At 40.9% G+C, this 27,473-nt stretch overlaps 1 protein-coding gene across 2 annotated transcripts in view; it reads right to left on the bottom strand.

Annotated features, from left to right (window-relative positions):
- The window catches only part of GPHRA (golgi pH regulator A), a 41,299-nt gene extending 28,468 nt beyond the window's left edge, over nt 1–12,831 (bottom strand). For both annotated transcript variants that reach the window (XM_024732709.1, XM_024732710.1), the window contains exons 1-3: nt 12,629–12,831; nt 4,179–4,238; nt 2,656–2,759 (exon numbers count right to left, since the gene is read on the bottom strand). In XM_024732709.1, coding sequence (XP_024588477.1) covers nt 2,656–2,759; nt 4,179–4,238; nt 12,629–12,670 — 206 coding nt within the window. In that variant the 5' untranslated portion in view covers nt 12,671–12,831. The remainder of the gene's footprint in view (nt 1–2,655; nt 2,760–4,178; nt 4,239–12,628) is intronic.
- Between the last annotated feature and the right edge of the window lie 14,642 nt (nt 12,832–27,473).

Raw genomic sequence — 27,473 nt, 5'->3', positions numbered from 1 at the left:
TACTGATTTATTATTACTGAATTATTACCATGATCATATTGAAATTTCTCCAAAGATTTCATAAAGAAGAAAATATGAGGGCAATTAACAATGTTCTTCACAACATCCTTTCAAGAGAAACACTGATGAGTTTCAGAGGGCTATTTCTTCTGCTTACTCCTTAGTGTAGATGGCAGGAATCATAAAATAAAGAGCTATTCAGTAAAGGCTACCCTACAGAGAGCCAATACCATTTGGTTTAGATAAACTGACAGCTTTTGCTCATCTGGATTACCCACTTTTGAGCATACGGAGAAACAAACAATATGCACATCCTCCAGGCAATCATACTTAGTATTTCAGCTAAGTTTCTGAAAGATATTGGGAGGCAGTGGGTTTGAAATGACACGTGTAATCCATATTGCCAATTAAAAGCAAACCATATATTTTAACTGTCATTTGAGCTGAGGGTAAAATGACATTCTCTTGAGAAAATTAAGGATACCAACAAGATTACATATTTGAATAGGAGGCTATACCACTTCTGTTTAGAGAGGAGCCAAAAGAACACTCTTGGTCAGGTCCAAGATTTTCCTTTGAAAAGTATTCTGAATAGTCATTGCACAGGTAATAATATATGATCACAGTCCATAATTCTGTTACATAGTAGGACCAAATGTTAGTATGAAAAGATAGGTATAACTGAAGACATGTCTCAGCCTACCCAATCCCCCAAAAAAGCACCTAAAGAAGAACGAGATTTTAGCAATGCTACTTCCATACTCTTTAAGATAAGCTATTTGAGGAATATAAATCCAAGTAACTGAGTGAGGTGTCTTACTATATGGGATTGTTAATTATAAATGAGTCAAAAGTTGGGGGACATCAGCTACCAAAAACAATAATTTTGGTTTTAGACTATTTGAGTCATAGTCCTTTCTACACTACTTAGATCACTACTTATGGCCAGCCAGGCACCTGTTTTTATAAATGAAGTTTTACTGGAACACAGTCACACCCATTTGACTACATATTGCCTATGGCTGCTTTGGCTCTACAACAGCAGGGCTGAGTAGTTGCAATAGAAACGGTGTGGCCCACAAAGCCTAAAATATTTACTATCTGGCTCTTTACAGGAAAGGTTGCTGACCTCTGCTTAGATATCAGTAAAACTTCCAGATTGTGATAATAAATTTTATTTTCTAGTTTTATTGAGAAATAACTAACATAGACCACTGTATAAGCTTAAGGTGTCTAGAATGATGGTTTGACTTACACATGCTGCAAAATTATTACAAAAGGTTTAGTTAACATCATTCTCTCGTATAGATACAAAAAAAAAATCTCCTGTGTTGAGAACTCTTAGGATTTACTCTCTTAAATTTCCTATATATCACACAGCAGTGTTCTAGAACTTATTTACCTTATAACTGGAAATTTGTACCTTTTGACCACCTTCCTCCAATTCCCCCTACTCAAACACCCCGCCTCTCGCAACTACCAATCTGATCTCTTTTTCTATGAGTTTAGTGTTCTTATTTTTGTTTTTAGGTTCCACATGTAAGTGAAATCATAGCAGTATTTGTCTTTCTCTGTCTGACTTATTTCACTTAGCATAATGCCTTCAAGGTCCATCCGTGTTATCACAAATGGTAGGATTTTTTCATTTTTTATGATTGAATAATATTCCATTGTATATACATTCCACACTTTATCCATTCATCCTTTGATGGACACTTAGGTTTTTTCCATATCTTGGCTATTGTAAATAATGTTGTTATGAACATGGGGTGCAGATATTCTTTTGAGTCAGTGTTTTAATTTCCTTTGGATATATTTCCAGAAGTGGAATTGCTGGATCATATGGTAGTTCTATTTTCAGTTTTTTGAGGAGCCTCCACACTGTTTTCCATGGTGGCTATATCAATTTACAATCCCATCAGCAGTGCACAAGGGTTCCCTTTTCTCCACATCCACACCACTATTTGTTATCTTTTGTCTTTTTAAATTTTTTGAAAAATTTATTTATTTATTAATTTTGGCCGTGTTGGGTCTTTGCTGCTGCGTGTGGGCTTTCTCTAGTTGTGGTGAGAGGGGACTACTCTTCATTGCAGTGCGTGGACTTCTCATTGCAGTGGCTTCTCTTGTTGCGGAGCATGGGCTCTAGGCACACAGGCTTCAGTAGTTGTGGCGTGCAGGCTCAGTAGTTGTGGCACACTGGCTTAGTTGCTCCATGGCATGTGGGATCTTCCTAGACCAGGGCTCAAACCCGTGTCCCCTGCATTGGCAGGCGGATTCTTAACCACTGTACCACCAGGGAAGCCCTCTTTTGTCTTTTTGATGTAGCCACTCTAACGGATCTGAGGTGTGGTTTTACTGTTTTCATTGTGGTTTTAATTTGCATCTCCCTAATGACTGGTAATGTTGAGCATTTTCTCATGTACCTGTTGGCCTGTAAATCTTCTTTGGAAAAATGTCTATTCAGGTCCTTTGTCCATTTTTAAATTGGATTATTTGGTTTTCTTGCTATTGAGTTATATCAGTCCTTTATATGCTTTGGATATTAACCCCATATCAGACACATTTTTTCAGATATGGGATCCCAGTATATCTTGCACCATAAAGAAAGTAACATAGGTCTCTTTAAGAGGATAGCTAATTAGTACTCTTACTCACCTGCTATTCAATACTCCTAAGATTTCAAAGATGATGAGCTCAAACATGGTGCAAGAAAATGCAAAAGTCACAGAGAAGATCACCTGTACCACATACTGACGCACCTGTTAAAAGTCAAATAGAGACTAAAAGTCACTTCCTTATGTGAAATATTGAGTTGATAACCTTCTGGTTACAAGTCAGAAAACTTATATTAAGGAAATTCTCAAGTTGTTAGAAACAGGGCCATGACAGTAACTAGTCTGGGGCTAAAGAAATAGATGAAAGTAGGTAGTACTTCTAATTCATGGGTCACTATTATCATCCTCCTCCTGTGGATGAAAAATTTAAAGCACAAGAAGATGAAGTGACAGGGTCAGAAGCAGCATTTAGAATTCCTGATGCACACTGACAAAAAAAATACAGATTTATATATACAGGTTAGTGCTAAAAGGGTTACTTCAACATTCTGCAGACCTTGGACCAGTATTAGAACCTTCCCTAGGAGGCCTTAAAGTATTGAGCAGAACAGAATCTCTGGAATTCTGGGCTATTTCAGACAATAACTCAAACTCCCTGGGGAAGTTTAATGGAGAACATACTAGAAATGACCCCAGATAGTCCATAACCATTGAGCTTATTACTAAATGAGAAAGATTAATTAGGAAATGTCCAGTGTAGGCTGTTGTCTTTCTGAATTCAAGGCTTAAGATACGAATCGAACCAACCTTAGAATTTGGTATTAACTTAGGATGTACGATTGGTAATTAACACTGAAGGCCAGATACCAAATGAATGAGCACATTTATGAGACATTATAAGTTAAATTCTCTCCCAAAGAATAACTATCTGCTATTGGTATATATACTGATATGACTAAGGCATGATATTTCTTGATCCTGGCTCCTGGGCTATACACAACTTGCCTTAAAAAAAAAAAATCAACTAAGCTTGATTATATTCTCCAATTTAAGAATTATATAGTGGCAAAAACTTCCCATCTTGGGAGTAAACGTGATTCTTCTTTTTTTTTCTTGACCATCACAGGTCATGGAAGTTCAAGCATAACTCATTTTGTTTTTAATTGAAGTATAGCTGATTTACGATGTTTCAGGTGTACAGCTGATTCAGATATATATATATATATATATATATATATATACATTTTCAGATTCCTTTCCATTATAGGTTATTACAAGATACTGACTACAGTTCCCTGTGCTCTACAGTAGGTCCTTGTTGTTTATCTACTTTATATATAGTAGTGTGTATATCTGTTAAAACCAAACTCCCAGTTTACCCCCCCCAACCCCCCACTTTCCCCTTTGGTAACCGTGAGTTTGTTTTCTACGTCTGTGAGTCTACTTCTGTTTTGTAAATAAGTTCACTTGTATCATTTTCTTTAGATTTCACATATAAGTGATATCATATGATATTTGTCTTTCTCGAACGTGATTTTTCTTTAATGGAGGTATTTTTCTTGTCTCATTTAAAACAATCTAAATTCATATAATATTAGCATAATCAAAATGATCTCTTCTCACCTCGTAGTCCTTAAACAGTTGTCGCATGAAAAAAAGCCACCCAAATCCAAAGAAAAATATCTGGGGGAGAAAGAAGATAGAAGGTCAATATAAATAATCTTTTGATAAATGTCTTCTACAGACTATTTTACGATAAAAGGTCGCCTAACTAAATAGCTTATTTCAGAGATTAAAGACGACATCCACCCATATAAGATCTACTTATTAAAGTCCTCAACACTGGGACTAGATGTTGAAAGGCTCTTCAATTTTTGAAATTATCCTTGTTTAAGTTAGACAAAAAATTAAAGTATATATTTTTCCTGTAATCTTATGATAATCATTTTATGAGCCAGAGAAATTAGCAAATAAAAAAGGAGTCGCTGAAACTTGCTTCTTACAGATGATTCTTGCTTACAAGTATTTAGAAAAACAAAACAACTTCAAGGAAAAGAAGTTATTTTTAAGATTTTTTTTAAAAAAGGAAAGTAGTGGGGCTTCCCTGGTGGCACAGTGGTTGAGAGTCCACCTTCCGATGCAGGGGACGCGGGTTTGTGCCCCAGTCCGGGAAGATCCCACATGCCGCGGAGCGGCTAGGCCCGTGAGCCATGGCCGCTGAGCCTGCGTGTCCGGAGCCTGTGCTCCGCAAACAACAGTGAGAGGCCCACGTACCGCAAAAAAAAAAAAAAGGAAAGTAGTAGACAGAGTGATATTTTCTATATGTTTTCCTTCATGGACCTTTCTCTGATTCTCCACCATCTTGCCTAATCCACTAAAGTGGTTTCCATCTCAGTATAAAGCCAAAAGATCGCAGGATCTCACGTTGTCAGTTTTGGTTCAAGCTGGCATCAGAGACAGTAGCCACATGACAGCTCTGTTCAGCTTTCTAAAGCTCATTTGTTTTCCACTGGTAAATAGAACTTTCTCTACATACACACACTCTGACACAACTCCTCTTTTCTTCTTATATTGGCTAGGAACTTTATTGAAGAATAACATTTTTTTTAATTATAGTTGCTTTACAATGGTGTGTTAGTTTTTGGTGTACAGCAAAATGGTTCAGTTACACATATATATACATATTCTTTTTCATATTCTTTTCCATTATGGCTTATTACAGAATATTGAATATGGTTCCTTGTGCTATCCATTAGGACCTTGTTGTTTATTTTATATATATAGTAGTTTGTATCTGTTAATCCCAAACTCCTAATTTATCCCTCCCTCATCCCTTTTCCCCTTTGGTAACCATAAGTTTGTTTTCTATGTCTGTGAGTCTGTTTCTGTTTCATAAAAAAGTTCATTTGCATCATATTTTAGATTCCACATATAAGTGATATCATATGGTATTTGTCTTTCTCTTTCTGACTTACTTCACTTAGTATGATAATCTCTAGGCCCATCCACTTTGCTGCAAATGGCATTATTTCAGAAAAAAAAATCTTTTATGCCTTCCCACTGACTTTAGGAGCAAGTGTGAACTTTTGAGCATGGTTTAGCAGACTCCTCCTCCTCTTGTTGTGTCCCTCCTACCCACCAAATTCATATTTTCAGCCACATGGAACTGCTTTTGCTTCTTTAGATACAACATTCTTTCATACCAAGACCTTGGCAGATGTTATCCTCTGATGGGAACTTCTCTCCAGTCCCCTCCCTACTTATCCTACAGATCGCAACTTAATTATTACTACCTCTTGAAGGCCTTCTCTGGTCTCCCAAATACAGGTAACTTGCTCTTTTTATATAATCCTATTCTACCCTGTATTTCCCTTACCAAAGCGCTCACCACACAGTTTTTTAATGTCTAATTTAAATACATGCTTTTTTTTTTTTTTTTGCGGTACGCGGGCCTCTCACTGCTGCAGCCTCTCCCGCTGTGGAGCACAGGCTCCGGACGCGCAGGCTCAGCGGTCATGGCTCATGGGCCCAGCCGCTCTGCGACATGTGGGATCCTCCTGGACCGGGGGCACGAACCCGTGTCCCCTGCATCGGCAGGTGGACTCTCAACCACTGCGCCACCAGGGAAGCCCAAATACATGCTTTTTAAAAAGGCATTAGACTGTAAGTTCTGTGAGGATAAGGATCATGTTTGTCTTGTTAATCTTTGTATCTTCAGCACACAGCACAATGCCTGGCACATAGCAGGCTCTCTCCATAAATGTTTGCTGAATGGATAAATGGTCCACAGTGAAAGATGTTTTGTTCTTCAGGAACATTCAATCTCAATTTTTTGGTAATAACTTCTATGTGCTGTGCTAGGTGCTGGGGACAAAAAGATGAGTAAGATAGTTACTACCCTCAAGGAGGTATAGTATAGTGGCAAAGACACTAAATAATCATAATGTGAGACATACACATGATATTGTAAAAGAATATGAAAGAGGGAAACTAAACCAGTCTGGCAGGGGGTTAGGACACATTTTTCTGGGGATGATAATACCTTAGAAGGAAGGAGGATTTAATTTAGGGTTAAAACCTGATATCATGTGCAAATTTGGGGGTTATATGCATTTCTCTAGAGAGAGGTTCCAAGGTATTCACCACACACTCAAAGGTTTCCACCATCCCTAAAATATTAAACAAACAAACACTCTTAAAAGATGAAAAAGACTTAGGCAGGTAAAAGACAGGTAGTGGGGGTAGAAGGACAGGGCTTTCTTTTCAGACAGCAAAGAGCATGAGTAAAGGCACAAAGGTAAGAAATATTGGGTTGGCCCAGAAGTTCGTTTGGGTTTTTCCATAAGATGTTATGTTACGGAAAGACCTGAACGAACTTTTGGGCCAACCCGATAGTATGGTATATACTGGTAACTACACACGGTTTGGTGCTGCTGGAAGATAAAATTCAAAGAAAGAAGTGGTTAAAAATAAGGCTAAGAGAGGAGGAACAGAGAACTAATGACTGAAAGCCCTGGAGGCCACTGTAAAGAGCTTGGATCATAGTCTGTAGGTGATGAGGAGTTATTTAAATACAGAAAAGACATGGCTGGGTTTATTTTGTATAGAGCATTATGGTAGCTATTTGAGGGAAACAACACTGTAGAAAAAGAAACATGATAGGAGGTTGTTGCAGCAGTCCTGATGAAAGATGATATAGGCCTGAATTAAGACATCTGTGGTTAGAGAGGAGGCAACAGATCTGAGTACTTAGAAGGTAAAATCAGCAGGGAGGAATCAAAAGTGAGTAGTTTGGGATACAGGATGAAGAGTGAGGCCACCCACTTTACACAAAGACTACTGCAAGAAAACAAAGGTTTGGGAATGAGGGTGGAAGATAGGACTATGATGGATTCACTTTTAGATGTGCTAAGTGCTTGAGGGCAATCCAAATTGACATAAAAGACAGATTAGGAAGGTAGGGCTGAGATGCACCTAAGAGCTGAAACCACCAAAGAATATGAGATCACCCAGGAATAGTATGTAGAGTGAAGAAGGCAATATGCCAGGAAGAAAACAGTAGAGGGAAGGAATGGGAAGAAGAGACCAGGAAGGAGACAGAGGAGGAATGGTCAGAGAAATAATAGGCACCAGGACACCGTGGTATCCTGAAGCAAAGGAAATAGAGTTTAAAGGAGTGTTAAATGAAGCAGAGACGGGCAATAGAACCAGCACTGAAAATGCTCAAAGGACTTGGTAACTTGTAGGTCAATGCTGACCTTTGGAAAACAGTTTGAGTAGTGAGGTGGAGGCAGCAACCAGACTCTAGTGGGCTGGGGATGCCCGCGGCGGGGAGGTGGGGCGGGGGCGGGTAAGGCAGTAGAGACAATAAACACAAATCACCCAAGGGACAGCCAAGAATGAGACAGAGAGAAAACAGAGAGTAGCCTAAAGAAGCATGTGGGGTAAAGAGAAACATTTACAGGCCAAGGGGAAGAAAGCAGTAAAGAGATAAACAAATATGAGAAGGAACTGATAGAACACTGGAGGTGAGTTGATGATGTTATTCATTTATTATTATTAGCAACAGCTACCTTTTACTGACCATGTGGTATATTCCAGGAACTCTAAGTGCTTAGCCTTGCAATCTCATTAATCATGAAAACCAGATAAGGCAGTTTGATTGTCTTCATTACAGCGAAGGCTGAGGCTTAACAGAAGTTAACCCATTTATAGTAAGTTTCAGAATTAGGATTCAAGCTGAAGTTGGGGTGGCCGACTCCAAAACTTGTGCTTTTAACCACTTCCCAATAAGCTCCTCCATGATCAAAGGCACAGGTGGAAAACATCGCCTTAAACAGGAGTAAGGGGCACCTTATTTTCTCACATGGGAGGAAAGGAATTGGGAATGGTTGCGGATATAAATAACTGCTTAGATTAAGATATAGGAAATAGAAGGAGCTCATACCTCTTGGCCTCAGTTTTGTTGATAAAGTAGGAGGCAAGGTGGTCTGCTAAGAGTAGGAGAGGTGAAAATGGAAAAGGGAGCTTTGAAAAGAGTGATAAAGACTCAGAGAAATTATGAGGGGAAGGAAACAAGCAGCTGATTAAAGTCAAGGAAAAAAATGATTCAGTGAGCTAAGGGTGTCCATAAACTTATGGCACTGGCAATCTGCACAGTTGTATGATTTTCTACAGAAGGCTTTAGGCCCCTGAGTTAGTAGTAGACAAACTATAGCAGTGATCCGAGCGTGGACTTTTATACGTAGGTAAAGAAACAAGAGGGTATGAGAAAGTAGCTTGGATCCATGAATCCAGACCGAGTAGAAAAGAAAGAGGGTGAATAGATTAGGAGAAAATACCCCTAGACTACCTGGGAGATCCTTTGGCTATTATAAATCATTACCAGGGGCTTCCCTGGTGGCGCAGTGGTTGAGAATCTGCCTGCTAATGCAGGGGACACGGGTTTGAGCCCTGGTCTGGGAGGATCTCACATGCCGCGGAGCAACTAGGCCCGTGAGCCACAACTACTGAGCCTGCGCATCTGGAGCCTGTGCTCCACAACAAGAGAGGCTGCGATAGTGAGAGGCCCGCGCACCGCGATGAAGAGTATCCCCCGCTTGCCACGACTAGAGAAAGCCCTCGCACAGAAACAAAGACCCAACACAGCAAAAATAAATAAATTTAATAAACTCCTACCCCCAACATCTTAAAAAAAGAAAAACATTACCAGTGGAGACATTTAAATTTATAGTTTAGAGGCCATATTTAAATGACTTCTGAAGTCATGACTGCAGATGGAGAAGTTAGAAATTTAGGGAGTAGTGTATATGGTGGAGATGGATGAAAAAAGAATAAAATATTTCACTAAGAGCACTCTGAAATGGGATTTAGACAAGGAAAAGAAAACAAGTGAAATTGATAAGTCTATATGAGGGGGTGGGAAACGGAAGAAAAAGAGAAAGAGATACATACCTTTATATTTCATTGTGGGCTCCTTTCACATTGAAGAAACACTTAAAAAGAGTTTTACACAACTAATATAAAAAAAATACCAGGAGAATTCAAGAAGTCCAAGATTAATATGAATTCTGGCAAGATTACAGAGGATCTAAAAAGCATGCAAAAGGTAAAAGCGATTTCAAACATTTTTGCAAATAAAATAGAAAGTGCACAGCTCTTATTCAAAAAGAATATTTTTGAAATTGTGCAGTCTTGACCTTGGGACTTAAGAGTGTACTTTGGAACTGATAAGTCTTACAACTGTAGAGAAGGCTGAAAACAGAGGTTAGATAACAGTTGCTTTTACAAAAAATAACTCCTACATTGAAAATTAGCTACAGATTTGAAAAAAATAGATGGCCATTGGCAGGACAGTTATTAAAGAACTGACAATAAAAGATCCCTTTCTTGGATCATTTATTTACACTTTTATTTATTTAACAAATATTTATTAGTGTCTAATACGTGCCAGGCCCTAGGGGTAGAATGGCAAACAAGAGAGCATGGACACTGCCTTAAGAAATTTATAATCTACGGAGGAGATAGACAAGTAATTATGAAACAATGTGATAGTGCTGTTATAAGTGAAGTGGGCAAAGGGTACTAGGAAAACATGTATAGGGACATCTAGTCCAGTCTGGAAGAGGTTTTTTGGATATCCATGTTGAGATCTGAAGGCTGAATAGGAGTTAGCCAGGAGAAAGAAGTGGAGGGATATGGGGAAAAGGTCCAGAAAGAGAACAGACTGGTGGAAACCTGGAGGCATGGTAGCATGGCCAGGTTAAGGAACGAAAAGAAGTTTAGTAAGGCTAGTGTGTTATAAGTTGAAGTGAGAAATGGTGAGGGCCAAGGCTGAAGTGAAGAGGTAAGAGCTGGGTCTCATCATAAGAGACCCCATAAGCCACATTAAGGATGTGAACTTTATCCTGTGACAATCTCTACACCAGGATGTTGCCTGAGGCAGACCAGCTTCAATATGTGACCTCTGATTTCAGATTTCGTTTCAAATAAATCTTTCAGTTCATACAAAACAGGAAAAATGAGGGGAAGGTGTTTCTAAGGTACTCACACCTCTCCAGAAAGGTGCTTTTTATTAAATATTTACTAGGACTACTATGTGCCAGAAACTGATCTAGATGCTGGGGAATACAGCAGAAACAAGACAGAGAGTATCCTGGACCTCATGGAGTTTACATCTAACGAACACAAACAAACACGTGATAGATATGAAGAAGAAACTAAAACTGGGACATGAGACAGAAGATGGCTGGAATGGAGGCTACCTTGACTGGGGGTAGGGCATCAGGTAAAGCCTCCCTGAAGTGACATTTTTACTGATACCTAAATGATGATGAAGTAGCCACATAAATATGTGAACAGAGAACAATTCCACACAAAGGATTCTTCGGGTCTTAGTTCCTCACTTGTAAAGAGCAGGCTTGAGAATTAAATTTAATATTGCATGTGAATGCATGTGTGAAAGTTAAAGTATTATATGGCATACAAGATCAGAAAGCCACTTTCTTGGTTCAACTTATCAATCAATTATATCCTTGTTAAAAATGGTTATAACCTTCTTAGTGTTATAATGTAATGCCAATTTCCTCACTGACATTCTTATTTTTATTATGAGTGAAAAAAACGCTACTTAAATATTGTCATTTTTCTTGAGTTGGTACTAGGGCTAAAAATAACCCTGAGTTGTCATAAAGGGCAACAGGAAGCCTTGGAAAAGTTAGAAAAGCAAGAGAATTACATGTCCAGATTTTTGTACATTGATGCATTTGAAAATTATGCAGCCAATAAAAACTATAGTTATGAAAACTTACAAAGAATGGTAATTTTAAAAACAAAAAAATTATCGTATCAGGATGTTCCTTGTTTCATGCTCTCTAAAATGTTTTAATAAAACATTTTAATAAAACATTAATAAAACAATGTTTTAATAAAAGGTTTTCAAGAAACAAGGACAATGCTCCACTCTGAAGACAGAAGCATTAGGATAAAGCAATACAAAAACAGAAAAAAAAAAATACCCCTAAGATTTAGTTTACTTTAAACTCCCAGAAGGAACGGTTCTGTCATGTGCCACTTAAAAAAGAACAATTAAGAAAGAATACTTTAAATTACTGGAAAAATGGGGGTGGGGTGGAGGGAAGATCAGTAATTAGGTAGTCTGAGCTTCTACAAATTTTATCAGTTGGCCAACAAATATTTATTGAGTGCTCACACTTGGAGGGAGGATAGAGCTATGAAGAATGTATCTCAAAAAATAAATTCATAAACAAATACATAAATATCAGTGCTATGATAAATGCTGTGAAGAAAATAAAAGAGTAACTCAATGAACTGACATGGTAAAAGCAAAAGGCTCACTAGATGAAGTTTCTACAGAGCAGGGACAAGTCTGTCTTATTTTAGGTTTGTATCCTCAGAACTTTATATAATGCTCGATAAAAAGTTTGCTGACTGTACGAATGAATGAAGGTGGCCAATCGGGAAGGAAAGAGGGTTAGGAAAAGATCCGAAAGCGTGGGCAGCAAATAGAGGATGAAGGATGGAGGTGTTACTGTACAAACGAAACCTGATACTTATTAGATCTCTGAAGTGACGGCGGCAAATTTCTCCGCATCCGGATTCAGGATTTGACAGCTAAACCAGCAAAGCCTTCACGTGTCCCCAGGAGCCAGCAGGGATTGGCGAGTCGCTCCCTCCGCGCCCGGAACCCCACTCTTCCCTAATCCATGAATCAGCGGCGCAGTCCAGAGCTTCGGGGCGCTTTGGGGGCAGCTCGCTTCTCATGGCATCCGCTCTGAGAGCTAAGGCCACCTGACCTCTCTCAAAAGTGAACGGAAAACCTGGGGGTGGGGTGGGAGGCGCGGACCGCCGCAGGACGCCTCCTGACAGCTAGGGGACAGGGAACCAGGTGCAGCAAATCCCACACTCTCCCCGAGCTCTGGACACGGGTGAGGCGGGCACTGGCCGCGGGCGAGAAGACCGAGACCCCGGGCCAGCCCGCATCGCTGAGGCCCGGAGGAGACGACTCGGGAAAGGGAGGCAGAGGAGTCCTGGGGCAGAACGCGGTGGCTCACCTGGGAGGTAATCATGATGCTGGAGTCGATCAGGAAACTCATGGCGAAGTATAAGGAGGGCTCGTGTCTCCAATTCCCACTCCCCTAGGCCACAGCACGCTCTGACCACGGGCCCCCTCACGCTGGCAGCTGTCGCCCGCGGGCCACTGCCAGGACCTCCGCTCGCCAGCCCGACGCCATCAAGCTGCGCCCCAGCCAGCCAATCAGCAGCTACGTCCAGCGTTTCCCGCCTCGGGCTAGGAGTGGGCGGGTGCTGAGGAGCTGAGGGCCAGGGGAGGGGCCAGGGAGGGGCCGCTCTGGGGGCGGGCCTTAATTAGAGGTGGCCTGGCTAAAAGGGGCGGGATACAACAATGTGGTCTGAAAATTCAAAAGCAGATGTATTGCAAGGTAGCGTTTCCATTTCTGAGGCTAAAGGAGGTGGGGCCTGAGCTAACATTTTAAGTGGTAATTTTATTTTATAATGGTCATAGCTAATAAGATGAAGTTAATAATAATGATTATTATTATATTGAGTTAGACCATTTTAAAAAAATGAGTTAGACCACAAATCAGGCATCGTGTTCTAGATGTTACAACTTATACTTGGCTCCACAAACAACTGCATAAAGAGGGAAGAGTGGAAAGGCAGGTTTTAGCAAATATAGCTAACCCAGTAAATTTCTGATGTGATAACAATAAAAGCACACCATCTTTAACAAGGGAGGCATCCATCTCATTGTACTTGATGCCCATCAGACCACACCTGGAGTATTGCATTCTTTTACCACGCGGAGGCAAGTAGATGTATTGGAGAATGCTCAGAGGTGAGTCACCAGATGAGGACAGATGAAAGGAATCGAAGAAAGAAGACTCAGGAACATTGACAGCTGTCTTCATTTGAAAGAATGGATAGACTTGATATGGCCCCAAGAGATATTTGTAGGGCAAAGGACTGGAAGTTAAATGAAGATAGATTTAATTCAAAACAAGGAATAATCCTTTAAGAGTCTGAAGAGTTATTTTAGGAAATAATCTCCCCCACCCCCTCCACCCATGTTGGAATTGCTCACATGTAGACTGAATCACTACTTCATCCATTCAATACTCATTGCGTGAAGGCTTAATGCACTGCTGTAGGGCTTATCCTTTCCCACCAGGACTCTACCTATTCCTTGTAGTCCCTGTAGTCTTGTCCTGAAGCCGGCTCCAGCTGAGGGCAATCACCCAGTGTGGGATTCAAGGCTGCAGTCAATACTGGAAGCACAGCCTTGAGTGGACCTGCATCTTCGACCAGAGTGCTTAGATTACTGCAATCTGAGTAACTGAGACTCAGATTTATTACACACAAGGGAATGTGTCTTTCATTCTTAGACTTGAACTCTACTCATACTAAGCAGCCCAAACTACCTATCAGATGTCCAATCCTCAATCCCGAAGGCGAGGGAGCAGTGGAGGCAGCCCTACTAAGGGAGAGTCTTCAACCAGAGAACTTTGTGTCCCTGGCTACATCTATCAGGGAAGCAGTAGCATCTGTGTAGGCATATGATGAGTTAGACTGTCATCTATCAAGACTGTGGGATAGTGCAGAATGCTGGGTTAACCTATTAAGGCAAACAGTTTACCTTGGTGGCTTACTGGAGTGCATGGTGGGGATCAGGGTCTCAATGAATCTGGCAGCAGAAAAAGGTATGCAATCTCATTGGCCCCAGGGCTGTGTAAAACTCTGAAAGACACCATTCAGGATTCTCCCTGTTGTTAACAACTGTATCCAGGTCAAGGACAGGCACGGATGACCCAAAGAACCACTGCCCCCTGCTTTTGATGGAATGTCTCCAGAAAACCTTCGCACTAGATTAACGTCCAATTGACTGTCCTTTCAAAGCAGGTCTCTTTCCTGGTGGTGGTGGACTCCGTCACCAAGATGGCTTGTCCTCTTACCCTTACCTCAGTACTGTTCTCCCAATTCACGCTAGCTGCTGCAGTCCTGTTCAACAGTGAGATCTGCTTCTGCCTCCATGGACTGTCAAGCCACCTGGGCTCTAACAAAGCCCCCTGTTTGTATCCATTTTCCAAGGATGCTTTCCAAAATAGTTCATGTTCGTAGTTGCTGGCCATTGTTTACCATTCATCTAGAGATTGACAGCCAGATAGCCACATAGATCTACTCTTAAAGAGTCTGCTGACAACATGACCAATCTGTGTCCCTTGGACCAGTGTTTGTTCACATCAATTTTTTGCACTCTTTTTCATAGCAGCTACAGCACCTATCTTCTCACACCGTCCAGCACCATCCACATCCTGACAGCTAACTATATTCCCCTCTTCCTCCAAATTCATACAAAAGACTGAGCCTAGGAGCTGACACAAACACTAGCTCCTTGGGAAACATCCTAGCACCTCTTCTCCTGCCCATGCCAGTGGCTGGATGACTTCTGTTAGGAATTTTCATTTTAAACTTTTTGTTATGATATAGTAGTAGATTCACATGCAGTTGTACTAAACGTACAAATGGATTTTTGAGATATATGACATCACCAATTCCATGGCATCCTACTCCAGTTGTCTTCCTCCATGTATAGCCATCCTACTATGTAGCTTTCCTTGCTATGTCAGGTTCACTGAGACCTTGAACCCCACTCTATATCCCAGTAATCCACCAAGGTAGGCTGGCCATGAAACCCCAAATATTCAGAGAGGAGACATTTCCTTCCCAGTGGTCCCAAGGACAGCATCTATACTTGGTACCTAAAAAGTGTATAGGTGCAGTTTTCTCAAAGTGTGGTGCTGTAACTGCTTGGGAAGCTTGTTTAAAATGTAGATTCCTAGGCCTTAAGGCAGACCTGTGGACTCAGGATTTCTGAGGGTGGCTCCCAGGAATCTGCATTTTTAACAGCTTCCATACACACTGACAGAACTGGAGGACTGGTTGTGAGACTCTGCTTCCCACCTCAAAGGCCTTCTTCAATGGGGAAAGGTCAGCTCTGGTTTGCCTGGAGAAAGGGGACCGAGGGCCAGAGTGTTTTTTGTGTGTGTGATTTTTTTAAATTGATTTATTATATTTTTGGCTGTGTTGGGTCTTCGTTGCTGCACGCGGGCTTTCTCTAGTTGTGGTGAGTGGGGGCTACTCTTTGTTGCGGTTCATGGGCTTCTCATTGCGGTGGCTTCTCTTGTTGTGGAGCACGGACTCTAGGCACGTGGACTTTAGTAGTTGTGGCACACGGGCTCAGTAGTTGTGGCTCACGGGCTCAGTAGTTGTGGTTCGCGGACTCTAGAGCGCAGGCTCAGTAGCTGTGGCGCACGGGCTTAGTTGCTCCACGGCATGTGGGATCTTCCCGGACCAGGGATTGAACCCGTGTCCCCTGAATTGGCAGGCAGATTCTTAACCACTGAACCACCAGGGAAGACCCTACTCATTATTATTATAATGAATTTACATTCACAGTTTTCCTTCATTATTACTCTGTTTAAACATATATTTAAAATTTCTGGTTGCCAATTATTCCTGTTGGATTGAAAAGACTGATGATTGTATATCTGCCAAATTTGAAAAGACTCAGAGGCATTATTTAAAATATATAACATTAAACCTTTTCCCATTTATTAAATCTAATTTGGGGATTCCTTATTAATATAATTATAATGCAGAGTTAATTTGATCCATGTAATTTGTGAATAAAAGGGAAGAATACATAGAGAGGAAATTTAAAATTGAATATATAAATTGGAATTCACGAAAAAAAGTAAAAGATGTGCATGTTTTTCCCATAAGAACTGTTGTGAACTTCTCCACACTTAAATTTGGGTTTCCTGTCCTCTGGGCCTGCGCAGAGCAGAAAGCTTTCCTTATCTCCCCACCACTTCCTGCTCCAGGACTAACTTCTTCTCTGGATGACTAACATCAAGAACGTTCCCTCATTTTATAGAAGCCCCTGCCTTTCTCACTGGATTGTGATTTACCATCAGGACTTTGGAAAGACAAGTACCAATGAGCATGATATTTTGTTATATACTTTTTCCACTTAGAAATATATCATGAACATATTTTCTCATGCCAAAGATTTTACATTTTTCATTGATTCAATAACATTCCAATCATCTGATTATGCCATGATTTATTTAACCAGTATGCTTTTTTTTTGCTTTTGTTTGTTTTCTGTAATAAGATAATAACGTGGTGAAGAATTTGGTCCACAAGAAACACTTACCCAAGCCCTCAAGTTTCTCTGGGCAAGGGGCAGTCACCATGTCTGTGACTCAGCAGATCTGGGGCCACACACATTAGTTCCTCCAAGGTTGGCTCCTGTGGCAGCCTGAGGTGGGCCTGCAAACTTCTGAAGATTAGTAGGTGGCTAATGACTAGTAAGATGTCAGGCTTCCCTCCAGGCAAGTGTTTCCCAGAAAAATCTCAGAGGTTTTCCTTGAACCCTTATTTGGAGGGGACGGGAGGGAAGCATTGCAGCACTTTATTTATTTATTTATTTATTTTTTTGTGGTACGCGGGCCTCTCACTGTTGCGGCCTCTCCCGTTGCGGAGCACAGGCTCCGGACGCGCAGGCTCAGCGGCCATGGCTCACGGGCCCAGCCGCTCCGCGGCATGTGGGATCTTCCCGGACCGGGGCACGAACCCGTTCCCCTGAATTGGAAGGTGGACTCTCAACCACTGCGCCACCAGGGAAGCCCGCAGCACTTTATTTTCATCTGAAAATGAATGCCCTCACAATTAAACCTTATCATTCTCTTAAATAATCTGGAGCAGATGGTGGATTAAGTGTTGCAAGACCATTTGAGGGGCCACTTTTTTTTTTTAAATAGCAGTTCTGGAATGTTTTTGCTCTGTTTCACTCTTCAGAACATATAGGCACTGAGCATTCATTGTTCTTGGTTTTGCAGCCTTGGCTGAAACTCTAAGGCATAGGAAATATTCCATTTAACATTCTGTTACATATCCACTAAGTTGGACTTGTAAATTATATTCAGGTCCTCTATATTTTTGTGTTCTATTTATTTGTCAAGAACTGAAGGAGGCGTGTTAAAGTCTCTAACTACTACTATTTTTCTGTCTATATCTCCTTGTATTTCTGAGGGCTTCTTATAGATGCCATATTTTACAGTGCAAAATGATCCATACTATGTCTTTGTTCCATGTTATATTTTATATCAATACAAATAAATATTTGGTTTGGTTTAACGATTCTGCCTTCTTGTTTTGTGTGTCTGTTGTTAATTTTTCTTTTTTCTGTTCTCTCTTTTTTTCTGTATGGACTATGTGTTCCTTAATTTTTTCCCCTGGTACTTTGGAAGGCATACATTTTGTTTTAAAATAACACACACAACCCTATATTTTTCTAACTGCTAAAATAGAGAATAAAATAATATCTTTGTAAGTAAAAAACATCAGGGTACTCTACTTCCTCATATTTCTCCTTCTCCCTTACTCCTTCCACCTCACACAGTTCCCAAGTTTATGTTGGTATAACCTGGGATTTTAAGCCTTACTATTAAAAAATTACTATGTGTTAAGAATTATTTATGACATTTGTATTCTGTTTTGTAACTATTCTTACTACAGTTACATTTAATTCATTTTATGTTTAATGTCTTCAGTATTCATCACCAGCCTCTTTCATATTTGGCCTTCTTAAATTCTTTTTAAAAATTCTTTCTCTTTTGGCTTGAGTGAATCATGAGATAAATTTTTCTTTAAAGAAGGGTTTGCAGGAATTTTAAGTTTTGGCATAATTGAGAATGCCTTTCAATTGCCTTTACTCATGAATGCCATTTGGCTTGTTGTGGGGTTCCTGGCTTAAACTTTTCATCCTCAATATTTTACAGATGTTCTTTTCTGAAATTTAATATGTTATGGAGAAAAATGAAGCCAGCCTGATATTTTCTTCCTTTTTAGCTAACTTAATAAATATCCTGTTAATCAAAGTTGGCTCCGGAGGGACTAACTCCACATTGGGAGGGATGAGATGGCGACAGTTGAGAGCCAAGAGTTTTGCTTTCTTGTCCTCACCCTAGCTTCTCTTTTCCTTTAGAGCTATCACGAAATATATCACTATCATGGCCAACAGTGGTCTCTGAGAGAGAGGGGAGATTTCTCCTTCTTATCCCTCTAGACCAAGTGTACAAACCCTTCTCTCAAATCTCTGTATCCCAGTTGAGTCTAAGGTGTATCATTTAATAATAACACTATACCAAATGACAGTAATTAATCACATAGAAATAATATTTATGATAATGATAATAGCTAATACTTACCAAGTGCTTACTATGAGCCAGGTAAGGTTCTATGATCTTGACAAGTACTAAATCACTAACTCCCTAATTTAGTCCCTGACTTGCTTCTATATGGCACATGCCATTGTTCCTTTATCTGTTGGAAGCATACTGAGCACATCGGAACTCTTTGGATTCCAGGCTTAAGAGAATGAGGGTCAGGCAGAGAAAGGACTTCCCTCTTCTTCCTATTTAAGGCTCACCTTCCAAGTCCTCTTTTCTCAACCAAGATCTTTCCCTTTCCAGGATTACACATTGAAATATATATTTTCTTCACAGGAAGCCTCAACTCCTATTGACAAGGTGTGATCCTACTCTATGTTCACAACTGGGCAAGAATGTGAAAACTTAACTGCTCATTAGCAGTACACAAACCACAGCAGGAGTTGTTTCTTATATTTCTAAAATTGTAGAATTATCTCTTTATACTTTCAAATCACAATTTATCTAGTTTTTTTTTTCTGGGTACATGGTGAATTCCTTCCAATTTGTGGTTTCAGGTCTTTTATCAGCTCCAGGAAGTTTCCTCCCATTATGTCTTTGATGATTTTGGTTCTCTTGTCCTGACTCTCCTTCAGGAGAACCAATACCTATGTATTGGATTTCTATTGCCTTCTCTCCATATCGTTTATCTCTTCTCCGATAACTTTCATCTCTTTGTTCTTCCCCTTGGCACTCTGGGAGAATTTCTGATGTTGACACTTTACAAAACTGATTTGGCTTTATGTGCTGTTCATTCTGCTCTTTATTCTTCTTAAATTCTGCCATGACATTGTTTGCTAACTCTGCCAGCTCCTTTTCCAATTCAGTTTGTTATCTTATTATTTTGTGTTTCATCTCTTGTTTTATAGAGCCCAGGTTTTCTTTACATCTTTTTGAGAGCATAAAATAGATTTCAAGATTATTTTTGTTTTCTTAAGTAAATATCTTTTGAAATTATTCTATTCTTTTACTCTTGGTGACCGCTGTTTTCTTCTCATGTCTCCTATACCTTTCATAGATTCTAGGTTGTTAGCTGTCTCTTTGTTGTTGTTTTCCTTGTCTGTTACTCATCTGTAAACATGAGAGTCTCATCTGTCCCGGTCTATGTATAGGACCTAACTAGACACAGTAATTAGGTCAACAGGATTTTTTACAAGTCAAGAAATGTCTTTGACTACTGGATAAGTATATAAAAAATATTTAAAAGGAGGACAAATAGTCTGTAATTCATGAAAGATAGAGTTGGCCTGGAAATTATTGCTTCATTCTGATACAATCATGAAAAAAGAAGTTGGAGAAAGTTGAGGTTCTGGTCTGAGAGACATTAGAGATGTCCCTATTTGTTGTAATGTCATAAGAATGTCCCTTGTCATAATGTCTGCCTTAAAGATGTAATTGGGGGCTTTTTGGTTGTTGTTGTTACATTATATTCTGCTGGTTTAGCTCACTTGTGTTTATTTGATCTCATCCATTTTCTGCTGGTTTTATTAGCCTAACTCAATTCCAGAGGTGCCTTGTTCTTTCTTCCATCTACAGATCTAGCCAGTGTGGAGATGACAACTGTAGCAAATGAGAAAGATAGAAAAATGCATTTGGAAAACTTAGATGAATTAGAAAAGCTGAACGGTTTTCAGGAAAGCTGAATGTTAGAGAAGAACAGAAGCTGGAGGGGGAAGAAAAAGAACTCAAAACTCTGTCCTGGCCAAAAACATTATCCTTGGCTGAGGATTTCCCTGATGGTGGCAATTGTACTGTGGTCTGGGATTTGCATTATAGTTATCATTTATGGTTCTGATCCTGCCTATTTCCAAGAAGCATTTGGAGACGATTACAATACATATCATATGTACAAGGAAATCATTAAAATGGAGAAAAAGGAGTGAAAATTGGCATCTTTATCTCAAATCTTGCTCCTCTCTAGTTTATTCTCTGTACAGTAATTGGAGCAGTCTGAGGGAAAGTGACTAATAAAATGCAGTGAAACTGATGGTATGTGACTTCCAAGCTTAGGTCATAAAAGGCATTGAAGCATTTGCCTTGATCTCCTGATTCAGTCGCTCTGGGGGAAACCAGACACCAGGTCATGAGGACACTCAAGCAGACCCATGGAGAGGCCCAAGTAGAGAGATACCAACTTGCCAGCACCAACCTTCTGGTCAAGTAACCACGTGAGTGTGTGGATCCTACCACCTCAGTCAAGCCTCGGACGACTGCAGGCCCTGTCAAAATCTGACTGCAACCTCATGAGAGACCCCAAGCTGCTCCAGAATTCCTAACCCTCAGAAACTACGAGAGATAATACACGCTTACTGTTGTTTCAAGCCATTAAGTTTTGGAGTGATATGTTACCAAGCAATAGATAACTAATACACAAATCATCACAGGCGACATTTGTACTAAATATTTGCATGGTATAGCATGTTATAGCCTGAGGCTCTATCCTTGTAACCTTTGATTTTCATTTCTTCACCACTCACTGTTCAACTGTTAAGCCAAAGCCACATAGTTTAGGTTTTTGTTATAGCCACACCTAACCTCAATTTCTGTAAACAGATGAGATAATGCTAGATCCCGTAACAGATAAATCTTGAGAGCTCAGAAGATTAATACAATAAAAGTTTATTTTATGTTTCATGTAAAGTCCAAAAGTGCAATTAGTGGGAATTGGTAGGGGTATCGGTGGGAGGCGGGGCTGGTCCTCTAGTCTACAGTCATTCAAAGGCTCTGACTGCCATCATCAACATATGGCTTCCAAGGCTTCTCTGGGAGATGACATCCAGCAACTCATGTGAAAATTTCCCTGCCTTCCTTTATTTATGATAAAGCAAGCCTGCCTGCCTTCAGCCTGGAACTCTTGGGACCTTCACGGAACCTCTTCCTCAGATATATTGCTATGTAGTGTCAGCCTGCTCTGGTGCTGGGGAGTGCTTAGCCAATTATCTCCTTCCTGCCCTGGGAGATGTCTGAGTAGTGTTCATTCATTCACCAAACATTGCTATGTTCTAGGCACCGTGCTAAGTACCGAATATTCAGAGATATATAGTATGAAATCTCTTTTTGAAATCACTTTTTTTTTTTGCGGTACGCGGGCCTCTCACTGTTGCGGCCTCTCCCGTTGCGGAGCACAGGCTCCGGACGCGCAGGCTCAGCGGCCATGGCTCACGGGCCCAGCCGCTCCGCGGCATGTGGGATCCTCCCGAACCGGGGCATGAACCCGTGCCCCCTGCATCGGCAGGCGGACTCTCAACCACTGCGCCACCAGGGAAGCCCTGAAATCACTTTTGTTAAGTGCTATGATAGAAGGGTACACAAATACTGAGAGATCACAAAGGAGGGAGCAACTCACTTTGTATAAGGAAGTTTGTGAAATTTCATAAAGAAGACAACTGAGCTGAATCTTGAAGGATGAGAAAGAGCTGATTACAGAAAAAAGGCAGGACAGGGCAGAGTCCTGAAATACCATGGAATTTCTTCATCACTAAGTGCCAGGCTTGTCCATATTTGGGGACCAGCCAATGTTTTTGTAAGGCTGGCACACATGCGTATGTGAATGGCTGTGGGAGACGAGGCTAGAAAGGTGGTGTACCTACCAGTCAGAGGCTTGTAATTAATAGAGACAATTTTGGCAATATTAAATTAAAAAAAAAAAAAAAAGGAACTCTGGGCTGGCTTAGAGAACTGAAGGAAGGCCGATGAACCATGATCTGAAAAAAGAAGAACTAAGCATCTCCCAGAAATCTAGGTAAGCAGGAACTAATTGTGAGTCTCTTTAAGGGCTTCTGTCAAGACAAATGAATCTCAACCAAGTTTCGGTCCCTCGGTTACTCCACTCAAGATTCACATTCCAGGGAGTGAGTGTATGGTTGGCCCATTTGAGTTAAAAATAAAAAACAAAAAATAAAAACAAACAACAAGACCTGACTCTTGACCACGGGAAGTCAGGGTAAACATTACTAAGAGTCCCACCAAGACTATATCCAAATGAGGAAGAGTATTTCCCAATAGAAGATGTTATTATAGAGGAAGGGAGAATAGATTCTGGGCAATTAAAAATAGACATCCTCTCTAGGTGGGTTTCAACCAGTTATAAAGGCTTTGTAAGTCATGTTAAGCAATTTAGAATTTCGGGGTAAGCAATTGAGTCATTGAAGGATTTTAAGCAGAGAAGTGACATGATAAATCTCAGGCAGAATCTAATCTCAGGCTAATTTTATTTTATCTATTTTTATCCGTAATGAATAACTTTAACTCTTTCTACAGTTCTCAGTGACATGGAAGAGAACAAATCCTATTATTTTGTCCCTTCCCAAAGCACCAAAGAAGTATACTTCGATTTTTCCTGAGATTTGTGTAGAGAAAGAGAGGGGACAAACTGACCAAACCTCAATTGATAAGGAGAGTTTCATGTTCTTTCTAAATCAGATTCTCCTCCATTCCACCCAGCTGTGTGCTGGAGCTGGCTTGTACTGGCTCGTAAGAGCCATTTGCTAAATTTCTTGGAATTTTGTGAGGCAGTTTTAAGTGTACAGTCATTATTAACAATTAAACTACGTAAACTTAAAAGCGAAACAAAGGTAATGCACAGAGTTCAATCACTTCTTAATTATTTTACTATTATCTATGCTCTTGAGGTTATTTATATCTATTGTATGGTGGAAATATTTATAATTTTATGCTACTGTACATCTCTTCTCATCTCTGTGTCTAGTGACATTATGTTGGTGGGTTGTAATTGGTGATGGTGGGAGAATTTATAGCAAGGAAATTGGCAAACACTACAAACCAGGGCCTCTTTACCCTGGAAAGATCTGGTTGTTACACATTTACCAGCATATCACTGCCCCTCCCGGTCCCCCAGTGCTCTTGTCCCTCAACCCCTTAATTTCAAAGGAAGAACACCAGAAACTGCTCTTCACAGGGTAGCATGGCTGACAGGTCAAAAGAAAAAACAAAGATGGTGAAAAGTCAAGTTAGTTTTATTGTTTTGTAACAGTCTAACATGTAACTATTAGCTCTGACATAAAGATGTGGAAGGTTGGAGAATTCAGGACACAATCCCAATAATGCCTTTGCCAGAGATTTTCCCCAAGAAGTTTGTTGTGAACATATTTCTTAGCTGAGTCTTTACTAATCCTGTTTCATAGATGGAAAATTTGCAGAAAAAGGCAGTGACGCCATCTACTTTTCCTTCCAGGAGACTTTATGAATTCTTCCATAATATACTTTGTCTGCCTGGGAGAACTTCCAGAATGCGTGGGGCTGGAGGCTACAGTATATCCCATTGCTACCTCGTTGGCTGCAGTGGAGTTCCACTCTCTCCTGGCTTTGGGAGCAGCAACGTCTAGGGCAGTGGAGATGACTTGTCTTTCATAAAAATCTTTCCTCTTATTTAACTGCTGAACCTAGAATTTTATTTCCTTTCTCTCCTTTCTCCCCAAATTACATATTTAGTTGTAATATGATAATTACAAGAAGGAAAACTCTCCGTGCCTATTTCACTATCACTTTTAGGTACACACCTACTTTGCTTTACAGATTGTATTTATGTTTTTGTTTTTGTTTTTTGTGGTACGCAGGCCTCTCACTGTTGTGGCCTCTCCCGTTGCGGAGCACAGGCTCCGGACACGCAGGCCCAGCGGCCATGGCTCACGGGCCCAGCCGCTCCGCGGCATGTGGGACCTTCCCAGACTGGGGCACGAACCCGTGTCCCCTGCATCGGCAGGCGTACTCTCAACCACTGCACCACCAGGGAAGCCCCTGTATTTATGTTTAAGAGTAGTTTCCAACCAACCAGGCAAACGTTTTTCATCTACACTTTGCTACCTTGGGTTGTGTGATCATTTGCACACAATATGCATAGAGGGGTAACTCAGGGTTAGAGGAAGGAGACAGGAGGAGGTGTGGGGGGATGGGGGGTGCTGTGTAGTTAGTATGCTCATTCTTACCTGGGCATGCCCCAGTGACCCTCCTCAGAAACTCAGGAAGAGCAGCTGTTTACACCCGTCTCGCCCCAGGCCTTCCCCATGTCTTGGACTAAAGAGCTGCTGTATGTAGCCCTTTCAGCTTCCGTGAACTCCCTTCTGCCCTGAATCAGAGACTGTCTCAGGGACTGGTGCATCTCTATACACGAGCCCTAGTAAGCTGAGTCCCTGCAGCACCACTTTCAGCAATGAATTTCTTGCATGATTAAGGATGTTCTTTTTTTGCACTATAATTCTCAGGAATTTAAAACGACAGAAGAATTGACCTCCCCCCACCACTCCCATTTTCTTCCTTCACTTTACTCACTGGCTCACTTTTAATCAGTCTCTTAGTTAACAATCTGTGCAGTTTATGAAAGTGGTGGCTGTTATTGCTTCAGTATACATTTTACAAAAAGGACTTAACAACAGATTTGGATAACACCTTCTTCCCTTTCCTTTTATTTCCAAATGAGTTAAAAAAAAAATCACTTATTTCTTCTAGCATGCTCTTAGTGTTTCTTTTTTCTTTCTTTCTTTTTTTTTTTTTTGGCAGTACGCGGGCCTCTCACTGTTGCGGCCTCTCCCGTTGTGGAGCACAGGCTCAGCGGCCATGGCTCACGGGCCCAGCCGCTCCGCGGCATGCAGGATCTTCCCGGACCGGGGCACGAACCCATGTCTCCTGCATCGGCAGGCGGACTCTCAACCACTGCGCCACCAGGGAAGCCCCTCCTAGTGTCTCTTGCATATCAATTCACTTGATCTATCTTGTGGAGGAGGGGCAGAAATTATTACCCACAATTAACCTAAGAAGAATTGTCATATCAAGCAGGTAAATGACATCTTGGGGTTCCCAGAGTCAGAGAGGTGCAGTCCACACTTCTGATTTGAACGTCAGTGTTCTTTGTGGGAAAATCTGATCCCCAGGTTGCACTGATCTTCAGGAATATTTGTCCAATTCTGTGTTGCATGCTTCCTCTGGGTGCCAAGTAACAAAGTCATGATGAAAAGCAGATAGGCCTTTCTATGATGCCCCAAATATGAGGCCTAGGGAATTACAGAGCCAAGTTTGAAACTTTCTAACTGAACTTGAGTAACTCTATCCCTCCTGGTCATAGATCTCCCCTGATGGAGGTGTTATAACTGCTATTAGGCAATTAGCCGTCTTATTCTGGAGAGAGCTGTGCTTTTGATGTCATGCTGTCCAGTGCTTTTTTTTTAATTGGCAGATCCACATACTGTAAAGGTTTAATCTAACAGGGGAAGGACCAGGATTAGGATTTAAAGCTTGGCCTTCATGGAGCCCAGGGGCGATTACCATCTTGAGTCAGTCATAATTATTTGCCTCAGAAGAGATACTGAGGGATCCAGCTGTACCGGGTAAGGTCCTCCACAGACACACCACTGCCTGTGAATGGAGCCTGGCAGCAGCTGTGTGGCAGCTTAAGCTGAGGCATGAGGTGACATTTTCCATGGCTAGAAAGTAAATTGCCCATCTGTCCCCAGCCATTTTTCAAGGTCAAATAGGTTCCTACCAAACATATGGTGTCAAGATTCTGTTTTGAGCCTTCTCTGAGAAAACGGATCTCCTGAGTGTCTATTCCACATTGAAAAACTCTCACCAGATAACTGCAAGGCAAGTTGGGAGAGTCAGAAGCTTCCCACCTGTCCTTCTTCCCAGTCTCCCTGCTGCTGGAGGAATCTCTCAGACACCACTCAACAGGCTCTAGACTTGGCAGCTAACTTATTAATCCTTCTGATACCCCTGGAGGTACGTTGGTGGTAAATGCCACCTCTAGTTTGTGGACAGAAAACTGAGGTACAGAGAGGTTAAGAGATGACACAGCTACCAAATGGCAGAAATAGAAAAAAAAAAGTCCTGGTCCTTTGATGCCTGTGTCTGTTTCTTCCAAAATAAGCTTCCTCGTTTGTTGGGAAGACTGAGAGGGAAAATGGCAACTTCCCCGCTGGTGGGGTAGGTACAGACACTGAAGCAGGCTGCTGCTTCATTCAAGGAAACACACTCACACACTTAGGTCCCAGCAAGACAAGGAGACAAGCAGCCTTCACCTACACCTCTACAGCTGGTTCCAAAGAGCACCAGCAGTTTTCACTTGGAATAAGACATAGTTTTTTCTTTTCTCTTTTGGATTAAGTCCTAGTTGATATAGACACTTTATTCTGGTAATGATCAAGCTATTTTCAGGCTCTGAGTTTACATCTTCTCAAAATGGGTCTTCAGTAGCAAAACTGTAGGAGCAATAGTGCAGCCATTAGGGAGAGTGCAATGATGTCTGGTTCTCAGGCCTGGGATTTTGTTACTTCTGTCATTATACTGAAGAAAGTCTGTCTGGAATAGTGTTGATTGCCAGGGGAAGGAAGAGTCAAGTAGTAGCCAGAAAGTCACCTGTCTACAAGACAAATATACCTCTCTATTCAACTGTCCATTGCCTGATACATTCCTTCACTGAAAGTTTGTCACTTTGGATTAACCTAGGTAAAATACATTTTAGGCTTTCCCTTTTAAAATGTAAAATTTCCCTGGATTAATTACAAAAAAAAACACACCTTAGAATGAATTTCATTTTTAGACCATTTTGCTTTAGAATGGAGCACCAAGGAATGGGAATACTGTCACAGGGGAG

Source organism: Neophocaena asiaeorientalis, unplaced genomic scaffold, assembly GCF_003031525.2.
Source record: "Neophocaena asiaeorientalis asiaeorientalis breed wild unplaced genomic scaffold, Neophocaena_asiaeorientalis_V1.1 scaffold128, whole genome shotgun sequence".
Lineage (NCBI taxonomy): Eukaryota > Metazoa > Chordata > Mammalia > Artiodactyla > Phocoenidae > Neophocaena > Neophocaena asiaeorientalis.
Note: the sequence above shows the minus strand (reverse complement) of the source record. Positions and strands in the feature narration are given on the sequence as shown.